This window comes from Parambassis ranga, chromosome 22, assembly GCF_900634625.1.
Source record: "Parambassis ranga chromosome 22, fParRan2.1, whole genome shotgun sequence".
Classification (NCBI taxonomy): Eukaryota; Metazoa; Chordata; class Actinopteri; family Ambassidae; genus Parambassis; species Parambassis ranga.
The window spans coordinates 9,052,163-9,074,837 of record NC_041042.1 but is presented as its reverse complement, the minus strand read 5'-3'; the positions used below and the strand labels follow the sequence as shown (position 1 = coordinate 9,074,837).

Below are 22,675 nucleotides of genomic sequence, written 5' to 3'. Positions count from 1 at the left end.
CCATGCAAGCACTGGCACACATCAGCTTGTCTCCCAGACATTTTTGAATCTCTCCAGAGGGATCCAGTTTACCTGTCACTGCATTCAACAATAATGATAGGCTGCTGAAAGCTTAGGGCCCACTAATAGAATTGTAAAGCTGTTGTTGGCGAGGCGATGAGGGCTGTCCTGTGTCAGTGTTCTTCAGACACTGGGGCAAGGGAACTGTACCTCTGAAATACATACTTCTTTGGTGAAAGGGTGCCACTTACCAAAGCAAAGTAGTTTCTTTTTATATTGTTGATGCACCTACTAAACATTTTCTTTTAAATAACTCTAACGATGTGACTATGATAGTATAGGTTTATAGTATAGGGCATGAAACCTAATACAAGTACATAATCCCTGAAGAAGACTAATCATAACTTTTTTTCTTATTTTTTATCAGAAAATTCTGCAACTTCTGCCTGAGAAAATCTACAACCGTTGGCAGTTTCACAGTATAGGTATGTACTTGTGACTTCAATTCACACTTTTCATAATACTTGGTACTAACCAAAACGTAAGTATAGTTGTGTATTTCTTTCTTAAGCGTCTGTAACCTCTAAGATACACTTTAGGACAAAAAAATGTCACCACAACTATCCATACTAAGCCTTCCATAATGAAGAGAAAATAATTAGTCTTAGAAGGGGATGTAAATGGAAAATGCAAATGAGCACTTCATTTGAAATGCAAATCAGTAATTGAATTATGCTTGCATGATTTCAGTCCTGCACAAAGAAAAGGAAAACCCTTGCATGAAGCGATAACCCCAATTATAACAGTTGTTTGTCAGCCTCTGGCAGCTACACAGCTATACAGGCTAGGTCCAGATCTTTGTGATGGTTTTCCATCCCTCCCAAGGGTTGTAATTTCAAATAGCATGATTTTTTTTTCTTTGAAGGATGCCCCAGATATATTCACCATTTTGTCCGTCACTGGGCAACAAATCATCGCAGGTTTAAAGCTGCCTCTTAGCCTTTATTGCTCTTACATAGAATTTTTGTTTCGCTTAATGGTTCAGGTGTCACTGGTCAAGATGGGGTGCTGTAATTTATGTGCTTCAGCCAAGATAACTTTTTCTTTGTAGACACACTACAACCAGCACTGATAGCAATTCAGTGCTTCCTATCCTTTTAGTGAAGGATTGCAAGGTTGCAGACATTTCACACAGACCATTCAGATGCTGAAGAAAACTCTCACACCTTTTTGTCCCAGTCCCATGACCTGCCAAAGGATGCCTTTATTCTGTGTCCTTCATCCTGAGGAAAGCACCTAACAAACTTATTTCTAAGCTCACAGCTTTGCTATGATTTAAAAAAAAAAAAAAAAAAAATTATAGTTAGCTCCTAGATACCTCTGATTCAAAGGTCCTCTTGATCCAACACGTGAACACACCTGAGGAGCAGCTTGACTTTTTACCCTAACGTAACCCCTTAAAATTATTGCTAGTAGAGGAAAAGTGTCTTCCAGACCACAATGTCCTCCTAAATTCTGTGCTGCCTGTAGCCTGTCAAGTGCTAACTCCTCTAAGATGTCCTTACTCACACGCACAGACTTCTTCCGCCCAAGGTATTTAGCAATCAGAGCAATGTCTCATTTGATTACAGTGGAACCAGATTGCCTTTGTGAATGCATGTCGCTGCCAACTGATGTTAATTTTCATCAGGAAAATGTGAAGCCTTGCCAGTCTACCCACTAGTTTATCAAGACCACCCATCAAGGTCAATTTGTCATGGTGGGGATGACAGTTGTGTGGTGTTTGCTTGCCGTATAGGAGGGTTTTGACAATTTCTCTTTCCTTTCCTGCAGGTTCTATTCTGAAAAAGCTTCTACACACTGGAAATTCATTTAAAGTAAGTGCTGTCATGTCATGTAACAATATTGTAAATGTCAACTTTTGGGCCACTGCGACAGGAAAACCCCTGCAAAGAAGGATTGCGCATAATTCTTTTGTGCATGCAATCATTATTTGACCCACCTTCTACCTGTCTAGATCCGCTGCGAGGGGATCCGTCTCTTCCTCCTGTGGCTGCAGGCCCTGAGGGATAACTGTGCTGAGGAGCAGTTCCTTATCTATGCCTGTCTTGTGCCAGGATTTCCTGCTGTACCCTCCTCCAGAGGGCCCTGTACCCTTGACACGATCATTTACAACCCTTTCTCCAACCCCCCAGATGGTAAGACTGGGCAGACACATAGAATTATTAACAATTGTGCACATTTAGAATGACATTTGCGCACCCTTACATAATGAATGTGGTCTTTAGAGTCACCTAAAACATACTAAATCTAATCTGATTGGGAAGGTTTCTCTTCTAACTTGTTTTCTTCACTTGACACAAGTCTCCTCTTTTTTTAATGATTGCAGCTAAGGTGGTGCCTGAAGAGATTACTCCACTTGTTCCAGCTGTAGTGGGAGAAAAATCAACTGATGACCCAACCTGTTACATCCTGGAAACACTGCTCAAGTACATGGTCGTCCAGGTAGTAACTTATTTTGTGTGTAAATGACAACAAAACTAAATGTGGGAGCTAAAAATCAATGTTAGTATCAGTTGTTAAGTTTGTAAATCATTTTACCTCTGTATACTGTTTCTTATCTTAGAGGGACCTTCAAACTATTGTTGCAAACAGTATACTGCCACTGTGTGACTGACTGAGTGATGCTGGAACATGTCCTTTCCCTGTAGCCTGACCTTGTTTGCCTTTGTTCTTGTTGTTGTCTGCCAGGCATCCAGTTTAGAATGGAGGAACAAAGAGAATCAGGACACAGGCTTCAGGTTTCTCTTCAGCCTGTTCAAGAAGTACTACCTTCCACATTTATTTCCCTCCTTCACCAAGCTCACAAACCTCTACAAGCCTTTATTAGGTAAGCAGTGGTGTAAATGTGTTGAACTCAAGATCTACTGTTTGGGCAGTCAGATCGCCATCTCAGTCAATCTTCATACTGTCATACTGAAAGGACAAGTTCTATGAAACCAATGTTATTTAAGGAAAGATAGTAAGCTTTACATTTGATTGAAAGAACATTTGTATTCCACTGGGAAGTGGAAATGGTGTTTAATATTCCAGCTTGTTTCCTTCAGTGCCTTGTAACATCCCTCTGTCGTTGTCCTCTACTCTTAATCAGACCTTCCCCACCACAGACCAAAACCATTGTACGTGCCAGTAACGCGGAACAATGAGAGCACCTTCTGCACCAGGGACCAGTACCTGGCACCCCGTGTGGCCTTTATCACATGGCTGGTTACCTTCTTCCTGGAGAAGAAGTATGTCAGCAGTGCTGCAGCGCAGAGCGCTAAGAACGGCACTGAGGTCATTCCCAAACTCATCCAGGTGAAAATCACAGCAAACTTGTGTTGATTTTGTTTTTCTGTCATTCAATGTAACACTTTATTATTAAGGTAATTTTTCATCATAATACCCGATCGTGTTCATCCCCAGATATACCTGTTTTTTGTCATTTGGCCCAATGTGGAATTAAAAGTACATTTAATATTCTCATAACTATAATCAATGTAAAAGTAATTTTGTGGTAAGGACTAATACAGTCACTCATTCCCCTATAAAAATGAAAATAATGTAGAGCTACCTCATTAATGAGACGCTAGCGACCACTGATTTAACTCTGAGGAAGCACCCCTATAGCATACAAAAAGACTCTGCCTTCCTGACTCTGTGTCTCTCTGATTGCTAGACTGTTACTGCAGGCAGTAGCAGCCAGGAGAAGGAAAAAGATAAGACATCAGATGGGGATGCAAACGGGCCAGCAGGGGAGCCTGAGAAGAGCCACTCCAACAGCAGCACGCTGTCAGATCGACGGCCCAGTGATTCCAGTTTGTGTAGCATTGAAGAGGAGCACCGTTACGTCTATGACATGGTGCATTCCATTCTGCTGTCCACCAGGGACAATGTGAATTTTGTCAACGAGGTCTTCCATCAGGTACAGTGGGGTCCCCAATCAATATTTTTTTTGTTGAAAAATGGAAATAAATTACATTGACTGCTAATAGTAAAACATGATGGATTAGATGGTAATGGTGCAATAGCATGCACTTTGTCACCCTCTGCTGGACGTTTTATAAAATACAACTTGAAAAATGCCCTTGGTAAGTGGCTAACCTTTTGAAAAATCTGGTCATTTTCAAAGGCTTTTCTGTTGCCGTCATGTGAAGCTTCAGCAACCAGGAAAGTGATTAAAGTGTACAGAAAGTGGATCCTGCAAGAAAAGCCCTGTTTCATGACAGAGCCTGACACAACTACCCAGGAAGATGTAGTAGATGACAGCTCTGAACAGATACTCAATACAGAATTTAACAGCGTTCATGCACAGGTAAAAACTGAATTTAACTTTTTCTAGTACCTATCTCCTAAATGATTAGCTTATTTCTTCTGAATAATTGACCTGTCTGCTTTTTTTTGTACTAGGTGCTGGAGAGCCACGGTCACAGACGGTCATCCAGCTGGGGAAGGACCTACTCATTCAGTAGTGCCATCAATCGGGGCTTTCTCACAGAGGAGCAAAACAGGGACACCAAGGCTGGCATCCAGCCTACACTTCAGGTCTGTACCTGTGTTCAGGGGTGTGATGTGTACCATACTGTGTAGACTTGTACTTCTGTGTGTATTTGAAAACAGTTGTCTTAATTACAAAGTGGTGTATTGATTTATTCACCTTTACCCCTACACATCGATGTAGGTGTTTCTGACCAACTCATCTAATGTTTTCCTGCTGGAGCCATGCCAGGATGTACCTAAGCTCCTGGATAATCAGGTTGAGGTGTGCAAGGGTGTTCTCAGCATCTACCGGCACATGATCATGGAGCACACTATGAACACACAGACATGGTCAGTAAGATGCTCGGCTTGACACAGAATCTGTGTTTTAGGATGTTGTTGTTTTGGTTGACACTGCTGAGTTTTACTGTGTGTGTTTTTTTCAGGGAGCAGATGCTGCAGGTACTACTGAGAATCACAGAAGCAGTGATGAAGAGACCACAGGAAAACCAAAGAAAAGACATTTTTGCTGAAAGTCTAGCATCTATATTATTTAGGGTATGATACTTATACTTTTATACTATCTGATATACAACATATATCAGACATATTGTCGTACAGTCTTTTTTTAAAACTCACATTACATTTTACAGTACAGCCTATGTAGTGTTTATTTGTGCCTGAAAAAAAATTTTCTTGTGAGAAAGGCAGATAGAAAGTACACCAAATTAAATGTATCAGGATGAGAGTTGTGTTGTCACATCTTATCAATGATTGAAATTCCTTGTGCAGCTTTTGTCTGTCAATGCTAATTTATCTTTACTTCTCTTGTGCCCAGACCATCATTGTGGCTTGGGTACGAGCCAACCTGTGCGTATTTATCTCCCGGGAGCTATGGGACGAGCTGCTGGCAGTGCTGTCCTCTCTTACCTGCTGGGAGGAGCTGGTGACTGAGTGGGCCAGCATCATGGACTCACTGACGGCTGTGTTGGCACGCTCTGTTTATGGCCTGGATATGGCCAACCTGCCTCTGGACAAACTCAGTGAACAGAAGGAGAAGAAGCAGAGAGGACGTGGTGAGAGGGAGAAATGGGGAAAGATTGAAAATGGGATGCCTATTATATGATCCAAAAAGGTTTGAAGCAACTTTTGAAAAGATGATTGGCTTTTGTCTGTGTTTGTTGTTCTATAACATTATTGTTTTGTAATATTTCAGAACTTCTAAACAAATAGCCTAAATCGCATTGAAATAAAATTTACAAAGTTACCAGAAACAAGGGTGAAATGATGAATTAATTAAATTAAAATAAGGCAGAAGAATACATAAACATTATCCAATGTAAGTTCCACCTTTCTACCATATTATAAATAGCTTTATTATTCTTGGAAAACTGGTGCTTTCTTTTAAATCAGTGATTACCACTAATGAATAAGAACATTGTAATGTAGAGGTGGTACTCTATATACAGATACTTTTTTTTAAAAAATATGCATGGACCCCCCCTCGTAATGATATAGTCCTATGGCATATACGTCCATAACATACCTACTGACTCAACAGCAGGGGGGTGAAAATACTGCGATTTTTACTGTCCTAGAAAATTCTCAGTAAGTGTTTTTCTTTACATGTCAGGAGTCATCCAAGATTCCCAGAAGGCAGCAGCGGTCGCACGCTCTTTTTCACTGAGTTGGAGGAACCAAGGAGAGCAGGTTGGTCCAGGAGTACAAGAGCCGATGAGGATTCGCTCAGCTACTACGTCGGGGGCACCTGGTGTGGAGAAGGCACGAAACAACGTTAGGCAGAAGGCCTCTGGTAAGTACCTGATCAAGGACTACGATGATCAAAACAAGGCATATTAAATGGTTATGTGTGGATTATAAAACACTTTTTTGCCCTTATATGTTCTATCCATTAGGGTGAATTACTCAGCCTCTTTTGTGAGACGCCAACTCAGTACTGATAAGGCACAAGGTTTATCAGACACCTTTATTGTGTTTGAAAGTCTTTAGACAGGTTCATGTGTACACTAGTCCAGATGCCACTGAAAGGCCCAACACCAGAGACAAAGAGGCCAGCAGATGGCCCCCATTGTTTCTTTCACATGTCACTGCCCAATGTCAACATGTTTCTATGTCAGCTCAATTGCAGGCATGCAGCACAATCCCCCTGACAGCATGTCAAAGGCCAGCTTTGGATGCTGCAAACACCCCTTATCTGATGGAAATGTGGCAGGCTAATTATAAGTTAAGCTGGAAGGCAATAAAGTAGTGAGTAGCTGCTGTGCCTGTCCTGCTTGTCTTAATTTGAACTAGACAGAATCGTAATGTGGGGGATAAAAGAGAAGAGATGATCCTTTTTGTTTCCTGGCCTTTCGCCTCCCCTATTTACCACTAACATCCTGAAATGACAAGCTTGTTCAGCAAGAAGCCGATGTGTTTCTGCCTGAAGGATGAAGTCTTAGGTGAATGTGTGTCCGTCTGTTGTGACACATCTATTATGTGCCTCCTGTGCATGTTTATCCACCTATTCTGTTCGTCTGTTTATTTGTGTGTGTTTAAGCAGAGATGGACATTAAACACTACCGCTTCAAGTTCCAATCCCTTTCTTTGCCCTAATTGGATTTCTCCCACATTGATCTTCAAAGGCCCAACAGCCCTCCTCCCTACTCCTCAAGAGAAGGCCCACACATCAATTGCACGGCAGTTTTTGATAGTTTCATTAAGAGTGTAATTAATGCTTATTAATATGCATAAATGGGAAGCAGTGGCGGGCTGTAGCAGAGACAATGTATCTCTCTCACTGAAAGGAGTAATTAAAGTGTGCTGAAAGCAGAGAATGGAACTGTCCTCTTTCATTGCTGTCTTTGAGATTAAACCTGAAGTGCTATCCAAACACAATGGCAATGCCTCCGCATTGACAACTGTCAAAACTTGGTCGCTTTCACGCATGCAAATACAAACTAATATTGTTCTGAGATCATGTCTTCAATAATGGTGCGAAAGGGCTCAATATTTCATTATAGTGCTGATTAGGCTTATACAACTACAGAGACCCGGATGGTTATCTGTTTGGTAATTGTACTAATTTGTGTCTCGATTGTAAAAGATACTATATGACTATATTTTTCTTTTATTGAGTCCTTCACAGTTACTAGTTAAAAGCATAAATCACTTCATGTGTATGTCATAAATACAGATGGTCTGATTACAGAACAGATATACTGTAGTTCGGGTGTTAAGTTAATTTTGAATGATTGTAGCACAGTAGTTTCTTTCTGGTGTTCAAGTAGCAAGGTGTTTACTTGAATACATGATGTATTACTGCAACATGCAATATTATTAATACTACTATTTTCTTAATGTTGATTAAACCCAGATAAATCCAGAGTTGTTATACATTTTTGTTGGTGTGATATGGCACATTAAATAATAGTCTGTTCTTTTTTTTCCTTCTTATGATATGGGTCTCTTCGCTAGTCTCTTGATTGTTTTCTTTTTTCCCTGAATTATTAGGTCCAGCTCTGATTCTGCTGTGCTTTATTTGCTCAGTTTTTCTGATCAGATAAAGCATTTATAAATGAAGCTTCTTTGGAGCTCTGTACTTGACTGTCATTGAATACTGTCCTCTTCCCTTCTACCCCTTTCTTTCTGTTTTCACTCTCTTCCTTTTTTCTGCTTTCTCTTTCCCTGTTGGAAGCTAAGCGAAGCCAGTCTATCAGCAACTGTGTTCATCTGTACGAGGCTTTGCCCACTACTAAAAGTGTTCCTATGCTGCTCCACACTGTGAGCTCTTTCTTGCCTGGTATCTCTTCTGGTAACTCTGGTAACTCTGCTTGCTCTCACAGACTCTCAGGTAAAGTGTATTGTGAGAGCTGCATGTGTTTGTGTGTTGTGCTGTCCACCCTGCCTTTCCCATCCATCTGTCATAGTCCTTTTTTTAATGGTGTTAAGTTCACATTTGGCTTTGACATGAATTTGAAATATTCTTTAGGGTTGAACATATTGGAAAAAGCCCTGCTACACTCAGTTTATAACATAAGTATGCACTGCACATCTGTGTGTCCTGTTTTTTCTCAGTGTTTACGTGAATGTTAAATTGTCATCTAATCAATACTGTTTCTGCAGACTGCTAGAAAGTACAAAAAGTCACTCCTAAAACATACCCCCCTGTGTTTCTATTGTAAGATTGGTACTACATCTCAAGATCAGTATTGTGGCACTGCCTCACCTTGTGTTTTTCTTTTGACTGTCAAGATGTGGAGGAGTGCCAGCTCTCAGAATGTGGGGGAGAGGAGGAGCTGGGAGGCAGAGAGAGCCCTCTCCAACGTAGCAGCAGCACCTCGGACATCACACAACAGCTGTCTGACACAATGCCAGGTATATACAAGCACGATCATTATGTTAATGTGTTACACAGTTCTGCTCTTTGGCGACTAGAGTAACCCTGAGATAAGATATGATTTGTTTCAGTTGTGCTGTGATGCTATTATTGGATGAGCGGGTCCTTGTTTTCCTTGTTCATCCATACTTATCTGCTGTGCTCGGTTTTTCCAACAGTGTCTCGCTGAACAGGTTTAAGCTTAATGTATCAAATATGCAGCAGTGTACCTGCAAAGACAGTGAGGAAAAAGCTGGTGAAAATTCCACAGGGCCCTGCAACGCATCACAAATTGTGGTTAGCCATTTTAATGCTTTGGAACTGATCAAATTAAACCCAAAAAACATAACATCCCATTTCAGCCCAGAAAAGAGAGTGCTCCCCAACTTCATGTGGTTCTGATAGCAGAATGTCTGAGGGCAGAAGAGAGAGCAATGAACCACCAGCGGTGAGAGGACCTATGCAGTTTTGTTAGAATTTTTATATAAGAATTGCCCATACAAGTTTTTCTTCTTTAATGTCTGTGTCTGTATCCTCAGATACTCGTCCGACGAAGCAGTAGTCCCGCTGAGACCACTGAGTCCAATGCTGAGGGACATGCAAGGCCTAAGCTCAGAGAAAAAAGTTAGACAAATCCTTTGTTTTTTAAAAAGAAATTGAAAGGCAAACACTGAAGTACCAAAACAATTCATTGTGACATTAATAGTTTGTCTTACTGATTCATGCTTGTCTGTAACCTAATTCTCCTAGGTGAGAGCATAAGTAGTGAGACATCCAATGGCTACCTCAATGAAGCTGAAGTTACCTGGCAGGCATTTGATGAGGAGGCTGACACCCAGTCCACGCAGTCGGCCCACATGGATGTGACAACTGATCCTCACAGCCAGGGGAGTCTGCTGCTCAGTCACAATGAGGCTCTAGCAGGTATATGAGCTGACAAGATCTCATCCTTTTATAGTAAATCTGTAATGATTTGCAGAGAAGACATTTTGACATCCTAGTCTTTTATCTTGGTGATAAAATCAGTCTGCAGTTCTGCAGGTTCTGTTAAAGTGTCACATTTAGCTTGTGTTTTGGTGGTGCTGGTAATTGCACACTTGAAAGACTGAACCTGATAAAACATGCCAGCATCTACTGCAAGACTTCTTTGGCTAACCCATTTAATCTTTTATATCTGCTCAGTGCTTGTGTAGTTAGTGAGTTGGGAAGGTGACCTGTACTCTGTGGTTTGATTTAGAAATGACTGTAACATACAGTAATAATCGCATGATAATAACAGCATCCCATTCCCTCAGTTACTTTTGTATTTTTATATACCTTTACCATCATTATTGATGGAGATGTTGTTTCTGCCTTCCCCACCCCTTATTCAAGAGCTTGAAGCAGGGCGGAAGATGTTTCACTCTTCCTCCAAGCAGCTGCTTCAAGCTCTTGAATAAGGGGTGGGGAAGGCAGAAACAACAACATGATCTGGATGAGATGAGAACTGAGAATCTTCATCGACATATTCCCACCCTTGTACGTGAACTTCTGTCTGTGTTCCCTACATTGTGATCATAGTGTCCCTGTGCTCCCTTCCTCAAACCCAGTTTTATCCCTTTCCCCTTGTTGTTTTTAGGTCCTGAGTGTGCCTTCCCTCCCCACTCCGCACCCCCGTCCTACCACAACCACTACCACTACCCCCAGATCCCCCCCGCTTCACCGGCCCTGCTGGTGCACACAGAGTGCCCACGGGACTGCCCTTTGGATGACACCATGCATCAATCTGTCTTACACATGCCACACCACTTGGGTACTGCTCCCTAGCTGCTACTCATCATATAGACCATAGAGTCTTCATTTACCACTCATGTTCTATGACATTTTTTTCTTACATTATACTCTCCCACTCCTGTTTTTTCACTATACCCTGTTCAGATACTTGCTTACACGTGTTACTAAATGAATTGCTGCAACTAAACAGCATTCCAGTACATTTAACTGTGCGCTATATTTATGGAAAAAAAATTAATTTTAAACAACACTTTATATGCCTCAGATCTCTTACACTATCCATTTCCATCATCTCTACCCCTTTACCCCTTCTGTTCCCATTATTCTTCTGCTGCCCACTAGGTGGCACTGTCCTCCCACAATTCGGTTGGAAGATGCATGTGAAATGTGTCCTTTTCCCAAAAGTGTTTCAGTGCTTTAATCACACGCCTAGGTCAAAATGCATAAATGCATTTGGGAAAATGCACAAAAAGATTTGGTCAACATCTGCATCAGCAATGACGTGCATGGCTTAAGTATTTTTTTTAAACTGAAAGTTATAAAATATATTTTTTAAAACCATTCTGCAATTGTTGACTAAATCCAGTCTTCTCAATAAAATAACACCTGTGTTACTTTGTATTGGGCACTGGTACAGGCATATGTGTTATTATAATTAACTCTGTAACCCAAAACTCTCTCTGACCATGCAGACAGTAGTGAGTGTCTGGCTGATGATGTCAGCATCATTGCTGGAGGGACTCTGACGGGTTGGCACCCTGATTCTGCCTTTGTCCTGTGGAGAAGAATTTTGGGTATCCTGGGAGATGTCAACAATATTCGCTGCCCAAAAATACATGCAAAGGTCTTCTCCTATCTCTACGACCTCTGGCACAAGCTGGCCAAGGTACGTTCAATATATGATACATTGCACTACATTTCTATAAAATGATCATATATTTTAGGTAGTCTGGCTCAGACACCAGGTGTATTCTGAGGATCTAATTGTGTTCAATGTGTACTGTCTCACAGATAGAGGCATACAACGAGCACTTGTTGTGTTAATTGACTAAAGTTAAATGTGTGCCTACAGATCCGGGACAACCTTGGGATCAGTGTGGATAACCAGTCCTCTCCTCCCCAGCCTGCCTTCATCCCTCCACTTCGAATGTTTGCCTCCTGGCTCTTCAGGGTATAAACAACACTTTCAGCGATAACGTTTTATGGTTTAGTAGGCATGTATAAAAACGCACCTCACCACTGCTGACGGTGATAAAAGGAAATATGCCTCAAAATAACTTTTGACATTAAACAAAATTTAGCTGGTCTGTCCATCACCTCAGCATAAAAGATGTGTCAAGGATGCCTAAACATTATGCTGACCTTAGTGTCACTGTCCTCCACAGGCCACCATGCTCCCAGCAGAGTACAAGGCTGGAAAGCTGCAGGCCTACAAGTTGATCTGTGAAATGATGACCAGACACCAGGATGTGCTCCCAAACAGTGATTTCCTGGTTCACCTCTACTACATCATGCACAAGGGCTTCACCAGTGATGACCAGGTAAGTCCAGCAGGTGGCTCCTACTGTAAGGCTGTCTTTTGTTGTCATATTTTTCACCAGTAGGTGGCACATGTGTCAAACTTAAAGGCACTGGCCCTTATTCAACACTGGGAAACAATTATTCCTAGTTTCCAGTTTGCCATTTACTTTTTTATATGTAATTTTTGTTACTCTTATTTAAACAGTGGTTTTTGCTGCATTCCAACTAACCTTTTGTACTTTGTATGTGAAGTGCATGCGCCAATTAATTTGTATTTAGGATCAATTTGAGAAGGTTATTGGCAGGAGGTCATATCGGTGCACTGCATTTTATGATTGTGACTTAGTTTTGAAAAACATCCCGCCAACCAGTACGGATGAGGCATGCTGTTGCTGCTGTTTTGGCATCTTCCGCCTCTTTAAGCCACACCCTTTCTCATATTCAAAACTGGCATAGCTCCATTTCCTCTGTACAAAGCTGAGTGGAGATGAATTGAGTTCCCCAAAACAAAGCACAAGGATAAAAATTGCGTGTGTGTGTAGACATATATATGTGGCTCCTGGCTGGGTTTCTATTGCGCCTTGGCAGTGCGACAAGCTTATTAGAATGTTTTCCATGTCGTTAAATAATGTTTAGAGCCCCTGCCGTGTATACGTGATTAATTAAGGACTGACGTCTGTCGCGCTCCGTTAGACTGACACGCCGGCCAGGGGCCCAGAGTGGAGTACACTAGGCTGGCTGCCTGTGTGTATGCGAGTGTGTGTAAAGGACTGGGAGGGGAGCCTGGGGAACGTAGTGTAGAGTAGAGCAATGAGGGGGGCACACTGAGGGACCAGGCAGCATTCTCAAGCTTTTGTTGTTGCTCTGTATAATGCATTGGGGGGCCAGAGCCAGGCTGGCCACTGAAGCATGCTCAAATTGGCCGGAGAAAAGAGTCCTCACGCCACACAATAGAGGACAGCCGCACGCCTGCTTAACATAAGAAAGTGGCTCTTATTCTCCCCCTCCTCCTTCCTCTCTGGCGTCACCCCCAACCCCCACAGCCCCTAAAATGGGTAAAAATACTTTTTCAAATCATTTCAAATCTACATGTATATTTTGAAAAGTCTATTTTTTCAAGTGCATTGTTTTTTCTGTGTTCAATTCACAAATCTAGCCATCACTGCAGGCTAGTGATTCATTAATGTTCAGTGCTTGTCCATGTGCTATTAGTTGATTGAACATATTATTTGTGTTCAGTGTTGTATTTTACATCCAATAAGTAGTGTTATTTTTTATCTTTGTTGTCTTACTGATATCATGTTCTTTACCTACCTGTCAATCAAGTAACAAAATCTGACTTAAACAACCATGCTTTATACACAACAGGGGGAATCCCAGACTAAATCCTCACCATTAAAATCAACTGAGCTTATAGGAAAATGACAGTTCCCTTGGAGGGATTCTCCTTCAAACTGACAGAGTGCCAAGGTCAGGGCTTTGTCCTGATTGTCTGTCATTCTCTGGTCACTGGTCTCACAAATCCATGACCGTCACACAATACCAGTAATCTATCTAATAGGTCTAGAATGTGAGATACACTAGTCAACAGAATTTCTTATAATAAATAATAAAGCTTTTATACAGCTATACATTTTGCATTCTGTAGGTGAGTGAAAACATTAGCCATTCCTTTAAAACAACTACTAGAAAGCTAAAACTGTTTTCCCACCAGCATAACGAGGTTGTGTATAATTAGTATGCTGCAAGCTAAAATGTGAAACTTAATCCTTCAGCCTCGTATATGGAAGTTGATTAAACCCCTCATCTCATGCTGAACTGGAAATGCCAATGTTTAGTAAATGAGAACAAAATATGTGATACTATTTAGAGTGATGTAATGTCAGAGTGAACTCTGTCACCCCAGGGGCCTGCAGGTGGAAAGTGTGTGCTTTCCTGGAGATGAGGCCACATAAAAAGGCCTGAGGTAGTTCTATTCAGTGTTACGTTAATGCACCTTTTGTTGATGTAAGGGCCATTCCTACTGCCAACACAGCGCTGCATGCGGTTATGCCCATTCTACATTTTTCATTTCTGATTTCTATACACACACAAATCCGCTTCTTTCTGCTTACAAATACAATTGAAAGCACTTTGCATTCTACATTTGTGGCTTCCTCTAAAATGCTCATTTCAGGCAATCAAGAAACAGTTTGTTGCCTGCTAATTACCTCTGACTGCACTGCACATTATGCTTCAGAGGTCAATTACCAACAAAATGAGGGTAAAATGGGCCCTCAATCCTAAAGCTCTTCCCACCAATTTTCCACATGCAGTGCTGGTGTTGGGTTGACTTCCTACTCAATGCTTCTCTGTGTTTATTCTATTTTTCTCTTGTTCACCTGCATCCCCTGTTTACCAAAGCTTTGGGTGGTTAATGTCAGAGATAGATAGGCAGTACAGTGTTTGTGTGTGTGTGTGTGTTATTGAGAGACGGAGAGAGAGAGAGAGAGAGAGTATATGTGTTTGTTAAGGTGCTTTTCGGTTCAGCTAGAAACAGGCTGATGTTTGAACTGTCTGATTTACACAAGTTTATGACCAAGGAGGCAGGTGGTTCCACCCTGGACCTTGCCTTTGTACACATATATGCCACGCATGCCTCAGATAAGAGAGAGAACAATTTCTCTGCTTTTCAGAGTCACTGCATTCTCATACCAGTGTGTTTTTTGTCCTAAATAGGTGCATTTATTCTGTTGAGAAATAAATAAATCAACCTATTTTCGGTAGTTTTATTCTCTAAATATAGCAGAACATATTTACACCTTCAAAAGTTCTTGTCTAGTGTGGCATTGACAGTTTGTGTTGAACTGTCCAGTACAGCATATGTCAGTGGTGAAAGAACACCCATCTGCCACTGAGCAGCCTTTACCTCAGAAAACAATACCTTGTCTCTGGCTTTAATTACAGGTTTGCTTGTGTGTATACATACACATGACTCATGAAAGTTGAGGTCTTTTGTTCTCCTTCTTATCAACTGTGAACAATCCATCTGCTCTCTCTCTCTCTCTCTCTCTCTCTCTCTGTCTTTCTTTCCCACTCTGTTTTTTCTGTCCTTTAGTGACATGTACTGTTGAGTGCTTTACTCTCCTCCTCATTTAAAATGCTTAGCCTACCTGTTGAAGCGAAAAGCTTTCTCTCTGCCATGTCTCTCACACGGTGGCCCATTTACAAAATATTTCTGTTACTGCTTCACTCCACCCACACTAACAAGACCTTACCAAGCTGAATCCAAATGCAGCCTGCAGCTGTGACTGGAGAATTTCTTGGTTCACTTATAATTCATTTTATTTCAATATTTCAAGTCCATGTCTAATAACATGATCAATGCAGACATTTTAGTTTTCTTCCTATTAACAAATATGTGTGTCCCTGCTTGTCACCAGGATGTTTTGAACACTATCATCCGCTCCAGCTCTCCTCGATTCTTCTTCCTCGGCCTGCCAGGCTTCACCATGCTAATTGGAGATTTTATCACTGCTGCTGCCAGTGTCCTCACCACTCACTCCTCAGAGGTACACACCTACTTTTTATATTGTGGTTCATTCCAGATACTTTTAAATAGTCCACATGTTAAATATAAGGAAATCAAGAATGCATTCTACAAAAAAAACTCTACCATGGTTGCTTCCTGATATGAAATTATTCATCACTTTGTGCGACTGATAATTTTTTTATTTGCATATAGTGGTTAATTTGCTACCTTTAAAAAAAATGAAAGAACAAACCTCCAATAATAGCCTGCAGTTGTATCTGAGAAACAAAGAAAGCAGTTAAACACAAATGAAACAAATAGCAGTAATTAGTGAGACAGTTTGAATAAAGGCTGTTTCATTAAATGCACATGAGCATTAAACACATTAATATGACTCTCAGTCAAGCTTAATTAATTCTGAAAAGCAGCATGTTTGCAGTCACTGTGGTCTTACACCAAGTCGTCATCGTGACCTTTAAATAAACAGGTGATCTTATGGTCACAAATCTCATGAACAAACCTCTGTAATCGCGTACATACAGGGTTATGGGCTTTGCCCTCAATTGGAGCAATTAGTAGAGATTATGTTGACAAACCAGAATGAAAAACACTTCCTGTCAACTTGATACCATTGTGGACAGATTTCTACCTAAACAACCTTTTAGATGTGTTTGTTACCGTTTGGATGCCAGATATTTTCATATCTAGCCACATTTATTATCTCTTCTCAGCCTCACAGCAGCTCATCAGGTGCAACGACATGTAAAATCTGCATCTGGAGCTGCTTCCATCGTGCATTTAATCAGTCACTTTGTTGTCCAGTGCCTACCATGTGTCATGTCTTCTGTTGAACACCAGCAGAATCATGAATAAAGATCAGATTAATTCAGTTGGATCTCTCCAATCTTTTTTCCCCTGGTTGGTGACCTTCCTTTTCCTGGAAGTGGGTTGTTTTCATGTTGGTTGTTTTTTTTCCTGTCTCTGCCAGGCTCCAAGGACAGAGGCTCAGACAATCCTGGGGTCCCTTGTGTGTTTCCCCAACCTTTATACCCACATTCCTGTACTACGGCATGGGCCTGGCTCTGATGACATCAATGTTGGTAATGAGGATATCAAGGTAAATGCTCGAGATGTGCATTATTAGGAATTAGTGATGACAATTAAAAAAACTGCTGTATGCACAAAGTTATAGGGAATCTTACATACATATACATATTATCAGAGTTTTATGCATTTCTGCAAAATGTGAACAATAGGACCCTATCTAAGATTTAATTGAATTTTCAAACTACATGTTAGAAATGATATGCACACATGTGAAGAGTGGAATAGACTGTCATTAGGTTTTCATTTTTGTTCAGAATTATCTGGTCAACATCCTGCTAGATACAGCAACAAAGGAACACACTGAAGGGGCAAGGTATGTAGGTGATATTTATTTGTAGGTTATATTGTTTTTGCTGGAGGACATAATTTGAATATATTTATAAAACAATTGTAAATCCCTGTCCCTCAGGTGTATTGCAGTATGCAGTTTGGGTCTATGGGTGTGTGAGGAGCTCATGCAGAAGAACATTCACCACCAGGTTAAAGATGCCATCAACGTTCTTGGAGTAACACTAAAGGTCAGTGACCCTCTGATTCAAGGATGTTTCACAGCACTATATATTTTTATGTTTGCCAACTTCTGTGTAGGACATGATGTATAAAACAACAATTTTCCTTCAACACTTACTCAATGGGCTATGTTCACCATTGTTACATGGGGCAAAAATTGACTGGCCTCAGTGTCATGAAATGAATAGGTGAAAGAAGCTCTTTCTGTTTTACCATATGAGTGCTATAGTGTTTAGCTCTAACAAAAATGATGGTTGATTACATAAAAGGACTGCAGAACAATTTCAACACTGCAAAGGGAGAAAAAGTGTGAGAATAAAACATGTCCAGTGATGTGACTCATGGTTATATTTGGGAAGAGCCCTCTTTTCGCTCTGAGTGAAGAGTTGCAGAGAACCAGTGGAAGCTGTGTGTGTGTGTACGTGCATGTTTTTTTTGTTGTTTTTTTTTTCCATGGAAAAGGGTTTTGGGCGGTGGCGTAATTTCCAGGCTACTCGCTTTCAGTAGATGTGGGCCAATTTAAGCAGCTACATCTCCCAGCTTCCTGCTCAAGCAACCCCCCCCCACTCACCCCCACCCCTTCTCTAATGGAGCAGTAATCACTCCCCTGTACAACTTGACACACAGACTCAGCTAGCCCCAAAATAGAGGGTATATGCTGGGTGGGGGATCTAGGGGGAAGAGTGGCACTGAGAGTCTCTTTTCTAAAAGCAGGTGCTGAACTCTCAGGGCCCCTTTTTGTGTTTGGCCATTTCTGCACTCCCCACATTGTCTGCCCTTGTTACATGTTGAGAGGCATTCAGCTGGAAGAAATAGGAAATTCTATTTCTCCACAAAGAATTTCAAATCACTGAAGAAATCCACATTTGAAAGAAAATTGTCAACAGTTCAATTCTTTCCTCCAATGAGTCTGAGGAAAATGAGCCATGGTTTGAAGTGAAATGAAATTATGCTGATTATCTGCACAGCAAGTGAAAAACTGAATTTGGGGGAAATTACTTGAATTTTGTCACAGTCAGTGTGTGTGCTGTTAAACTTTTTTCTACATCTTCAGCTGGCACTGCCACGCCGCAGAATTCTGGATGTCAGTTACACATATCCAACAACAACAACTGAACACTGAACAAGTGCTGAATAAATGATCCTCTCAAAATGCTTAGAAATAACATACTATAAGACAAACATCAAGCAACATTAAAAAGCTGCTAGATTGTTGTCCATTTAAGCAGCTCAGAAGTTTCAAAGTTAGAGTTTCTGAACCAGAAACTCTGACAAATTATTTTTCATGCTGTTCAAATCAAGTCAAGTCAAAGTCAGCTTTATTGTCAAATCTGCTATATGTGCTGGACATACAGAGAATCGAAATTACTGTTGACTTGTGTGTGGAACTGAGATAAACACCCTTTTTCTGGAGGGGATGACAAAGTAAAGTTAAGGGAGGGGTATATTTTACAGAAGAGAAAGACTCACCTGCTCTGCCTCTAAGGAACAGGGTAACTCCAAAGAGATACAAGGCTGCTATAAAGATTTTTTTATGTTTATTTAAGTTTATTTCCAGATTTTAAAACTTAGTTGCAGCACATAAACATTTAATCACAAAAATATAGACAAATCAAGAAAACCTATGCCAATGTTCTGTACAAGGGTCTGGTTCTGGTGTTGTATTGCGCTCACACAGACATCGCTGAGGCAGCAGTGCAGAAATCGTAACTGTAAATTTAGGCTTGTAGCAGAATAGAGTGCTGCTGTGTTCAACCTAAGAGTACACAAAATACCCAAGATGTGAATATTACTCTCGCTGTGTTCTTCTCTACCATTCTTCACTGATCAGCTGTAAAATGCTGATATGGTTTAACTCACTTCCATCATCTGGCCTCGCTTCACCTCCTGAAAATGTTTGAAAAGACTGCCTCCCACTCTCTGTGACCATGGTCAGGCAGATTCCTTTATCCACCACAGTCAGGTGGTGGTATTTTTTTTTTACTCCGTGAGTCTTTGGCAGGTGTTTGTGTCAGTCTGACTGTCACGTAATAGTGTCACAACTGTGATGTATATCTTTTGGCAAAACTATACATTCATGTCAAGAATGTTTTTAATGAGCTCTTGCCTTGTTCCTTGTTTGTCCAGTTTGGTAACAAAGCAGTGGCTCATGTTGCCTGTGACGTGTTCCAGCTGCTCATCTCTCACTGGGAACATCTCCAGAGGTTGGATCAAACTCTTCCAAAGAAAATTATTGAGGTATCAACTAAAATGCAATTCATCTGTTTATGTTTATTTAAACATATTTTAAATATAAGTAATTATTTTATTACAAGTCTTATATGTGTTATTACTCATGCACATGCAAACTCCACACCCTGTGGTTTCACATCCATTTTTTTGCACACAGCCCTGATTCAGCTGATGAATAGGAGTGTGTCATCCAATTATCTTTCTCCTTGTTTTGTCCCAACACAGATCTTTGTGGCCACAATAGCCTTTTTGTTGCCAAGCGCAGAGCACTCAACAGTGGAAGCAGACAAAAAGGTACATGTTGGAAAGGAGAGGACATGAAAATGTCTGAGATCTAAAGGCCCTTGATCTATCATGCTGGAATGGTGCATTTGCAGAGGAATGTTTCTGCTGAAGTGATTTGTGTTTGTGTTGTTTCTTTTCTGCCTCAGACTTTGTGATTCCTGAGTTTTCTAGCTTGGTTTCGAAACATGACCGACAGACTGGTCTGTCCCATTACTGTGATCGCAGTTTCTGCTTGAATGAATTTTACTTGAACTCAAAGCCCTTATTAGAATTTAGTGTTCTAAGGTCCTTTTGTTAACTATACAACAATTTACACTTAATAGGATGAAAATAAGATTATGTTGCACAAAAAAATCCTTAAAGTTTACTTATTCTTATTTATTGTACATTTGTATATTATAAAAGATAAGGGTGTAAAATTATGCTTAAATAGTTGGCAGGGGGAGACAACTGGAAGGCCACAGCTGTAGTTTGCTATAATGATTGTGTTTTGTTTGTATGCTGTTGGTTAGCTGAGATTAATTAGGATCTTCTCTCTTTTGTACACTTTTAGTTAATGGTGTCACTGCTGCTCTGCTTGTTGGACTGGTGCATGGCTGTTCCCCTTAGTCTTCTGCTGGAACCCATCTCTATGTCCTCACTGGAGGACCACACATCCCACAAGGCCCCCCTGCTGGACTACATCTACAGGGTTAGTATCCTCTGTGATTGCTAAAAGCTTTCAGTTTAACATTGTGCAGACCTGAATATGGCCACTTTTAACTGATTGATTTTCTTTGTCTTCTGAAACATATATAACCCTGGCCTGCAGACACAACAACTTTAGCTTTGACACCTCCACCCCCACCCCCACCCTACCACATAGGCTTGCCACTTTAATTAGACTCACCTCCAACATGACCTTAAGACTATGCCTCATTTAACATTATAGAGGCGCCCATCACACATGTGTTGGCTATTAATCACACATAGGAAACCCTTACCTTCTTATAGTTTAGGCATTTAGTTAATAATTTTTCATATTTTTTCAAACATTGGCTATATTCAATGTTTAAGCTAGTATGTTTTGTCCCTTTACGTCTTTATTTTATGGTCCGACCCTGAGGATGGGGCCAAGCTTCAGGCACAAATGAATGAGGTATTATTCATTCCCTCCTGTCTGGGCAGATGCGGTCAACGGCAGATCTTTGTAAGGATGTCACCCCTGATAAGAAATGGTCCAATTATTCAAACAGGACCCTTTGTCCACTTGATAAGCTCAGGATATAAATGCTTGTCCTGGAGATTTGAATGGAATATGTCTTAATATGAGAGAGACTGCAGCTGCTATGAAAGCAAAGACAATTAGCCATGATTGGTTGTCTATCGGCACACAAAAGGCGCGGCCCCTCTGGCTTTCATTCAAAGCTTCACGAGGTGTGACAATATTAATGCAGTAATGCGGTAAGACTGAAATCTATACATTTCCACAGGCACATTGACTGCTAATTATTCTGTATACCAAGCAGAGAGTCTCTTCCCTAATAGAAGATCTCTCCTTTGTATTCCATCACTGACCACAGTCACTGACACAGGTTTTCATGCTTCACCGTCCTTTAGTTCTTATGAATTTTAAAAACTTTGAAAATCTGTTTCCCAAGCAACACAGTGCAGGCGGAGTGCATGTATATAGTCAGTGAAAAGGCTGCCTTCCAACCTGTGATGCATAGAAAAGTTAGAGTGTTTTTTTTGGGACTAACATCATGCATATTGCAGTAGACCTTATTGGTTCACTGGAGTTCTGCTCAAACTTCTCCATCTGTCTGTCTCAGCTGGCTGCTAAGGCAGCTGCACCACCCTTCCACTTGTGTGTGTGTGTGTGTGTTTGTGTGTGTGTGTGAGAGAGAGAGAGAGGGAGAGAGCGCAAGAGTGAGAGATATGAGAGGTACTGTACATTTGTACCTAGCTGCATGTGTCTTTGTGTTTATTATTTGATTTATGTGTGTACATAGTGCACTCACATCCCCATACAATATGTCCCCTTCTAACTACAGTACACTTGTTTCACTGTGTGTTACCTGCCAGGAACTGTTGCTATGCGAAGTGCAGTCACTTAGTTGTCAAGCACAGCCGTGGTTTCCCCCCTCCCTTTCTACCTCTCCACAGAGGAAGCTCTTTGGGGCTTTGGTGTAGCAGCTGTTTGGTTCAGGTCTTTTCAGCATCAAGCCTCCGAATCCCTCCCCCATGCACTCAGGGGTCTGCTTGGTCGAATCATCCACATACTGTCTACATTGCCCCACACAATACTGTTTCACATGGCAGGGCCAGCCTGCCTCTCTGAGCGTCTCTTAGCCAAGTGTGAGCGTATGTGACTACAGAATGGGATTAGTCTTTGCATGGCTTTACCCAAGTTGGTCTGAATCAGAGGCACCCTCATCTACATACATTAGGCATATGTTTGCTGCCTCATATGCACAACCTTACCTCCTCTAAGATTGCACATTATACAGGTGAGTGTGAGTCCCTGTATGTTTGTGGTGGGAGCTGAGTGTGAGGATAAAGTCTTAATTAAATCAAACAGTGTAAACCTGTCCAATGGCTGTAATCAACTGCCCCAGTGCGCCTTATCTAGCACTGCCAACGGATGTTCTGCCATCTGTTATGTAGATCGATACACTCACACATCACAAGAGAAATGGATTAGTGGCAATAAAGACCCTCTTTACTTTCCTTCTCTCCCCTGCCCACCATTGCCTTATGATGTAAATAGACCATATTCCTCCTTTACATGTTCCTGGATAATGTCCATATAGAACATGCCTGGGGGATTGTCACTGTACATTGTTATCACAGACACTATT

General features: G+C 41.1%; 1 protein-coding gene across 5 annotated transcripts in view; it reads left to right on the top strand.

Moving 5' to 3' along the window:
• ralgapa2 (Ral GTPase activating protein catalytic subunit alpha 2) overlaps positions 1–22,675 on the top strand; it is a 70,979-nt gene that overhangs the window by 15,997 nt on the left and 32,307 nt on the right. For 4 of the 5 annotated variants that reach the window (XR_003669452.1, XM_028395211.1, XM_028395213.1 and 1 more), the window contains exons 4-31: positions 428–485; positions 1,834–1,877; positions 2,018–2,198; positions 2,390–2,505; positions 2,752–2,890; positions 3,152–3,357; positions 3,719–3,964; positions 4,172–4,354; positions 4,450–4,584; positions 4,721–4,869; positions 4,965–5,076; positions 5,357–5,594; positions 6,152–6,331; positions 8,773–8,895; positions 9,259–9,344; positions 9,436–9,520; positions 9,647–9,820; positions 10,515–10,688; positions 11,362–11,555; positions 11,742–11,840; positions 12,055–12,210; positions 15,613–15,741; positions 16,690–16,818; positions 17,063–17,121; positions 17,218–17,326; positions 19,446–19,556; positions 19,776–19,844; positions 20,389–20,526. Coding sequence is in view for 4 of the 5 variants with exons in the window: in XM_028395211.1 (XP_028251012.1) it covers positions 428–485; positions 1,834–1,877; positions 2,018–2,198; positions 2,390–2,505; positions 2,752–2,890; positions 3,152–3,357; positions 3,719–3,964; positions 4,172–4,354; positions 4,450–4,584; positions 4,721–4,869; positions 4,965–5,076; positions 5,357–5,594; positions 6,152–6,331; positions 8,773–8,895; positions 9,259–9,344; positions 9,436–9,520; positions 9,647–9,820; positions 10,515–10,688; positions 11,362–11,555; positions 11,742–11,840; positions 12,055–12,210; positions 15,613–15,741; positions 16,690–16,818; positions 17,063–17,121; positions 17,218–17,326; positions 19,446–19,556; positions 19,776–19,844; positions 20,389–20,526 (3,822 nt within the window). In the remaining variant the exon portion in view is untranslated. The remainder of the gene's footprint in view (positions 1–427; positions 486–1,833; positions 1,878–2,017; positions 2,199–2,389; positions 2,506–2,751; positions 2,891–3,151; positions 3,358–3,718; positions 3,965–4,171; positions 4,355–4,449; positions 4,585–4,720; positions 4,870–4,964; positions 5,077–5,356; positions 5,595–6,151; positions 6,332–8,772; positions 8,896–9,258; positions 9,345–9,435; positions 9,521–9,646; positions 9,821–10,514; positions 10,689–11,361; positions 11,556–11,741; positions 11,841–12,054; positions 12,211–15,612; positions 15,742–16,689; positions 16,819–17,062; positions 17,122–17,217; positions 17,327–19,445; positions 19,557–19,775; positions 19,845–20,388; positions 20,527–22,675) is intronic. The other variant, XM_028395215.1, reaches the window with a different exon arrangement.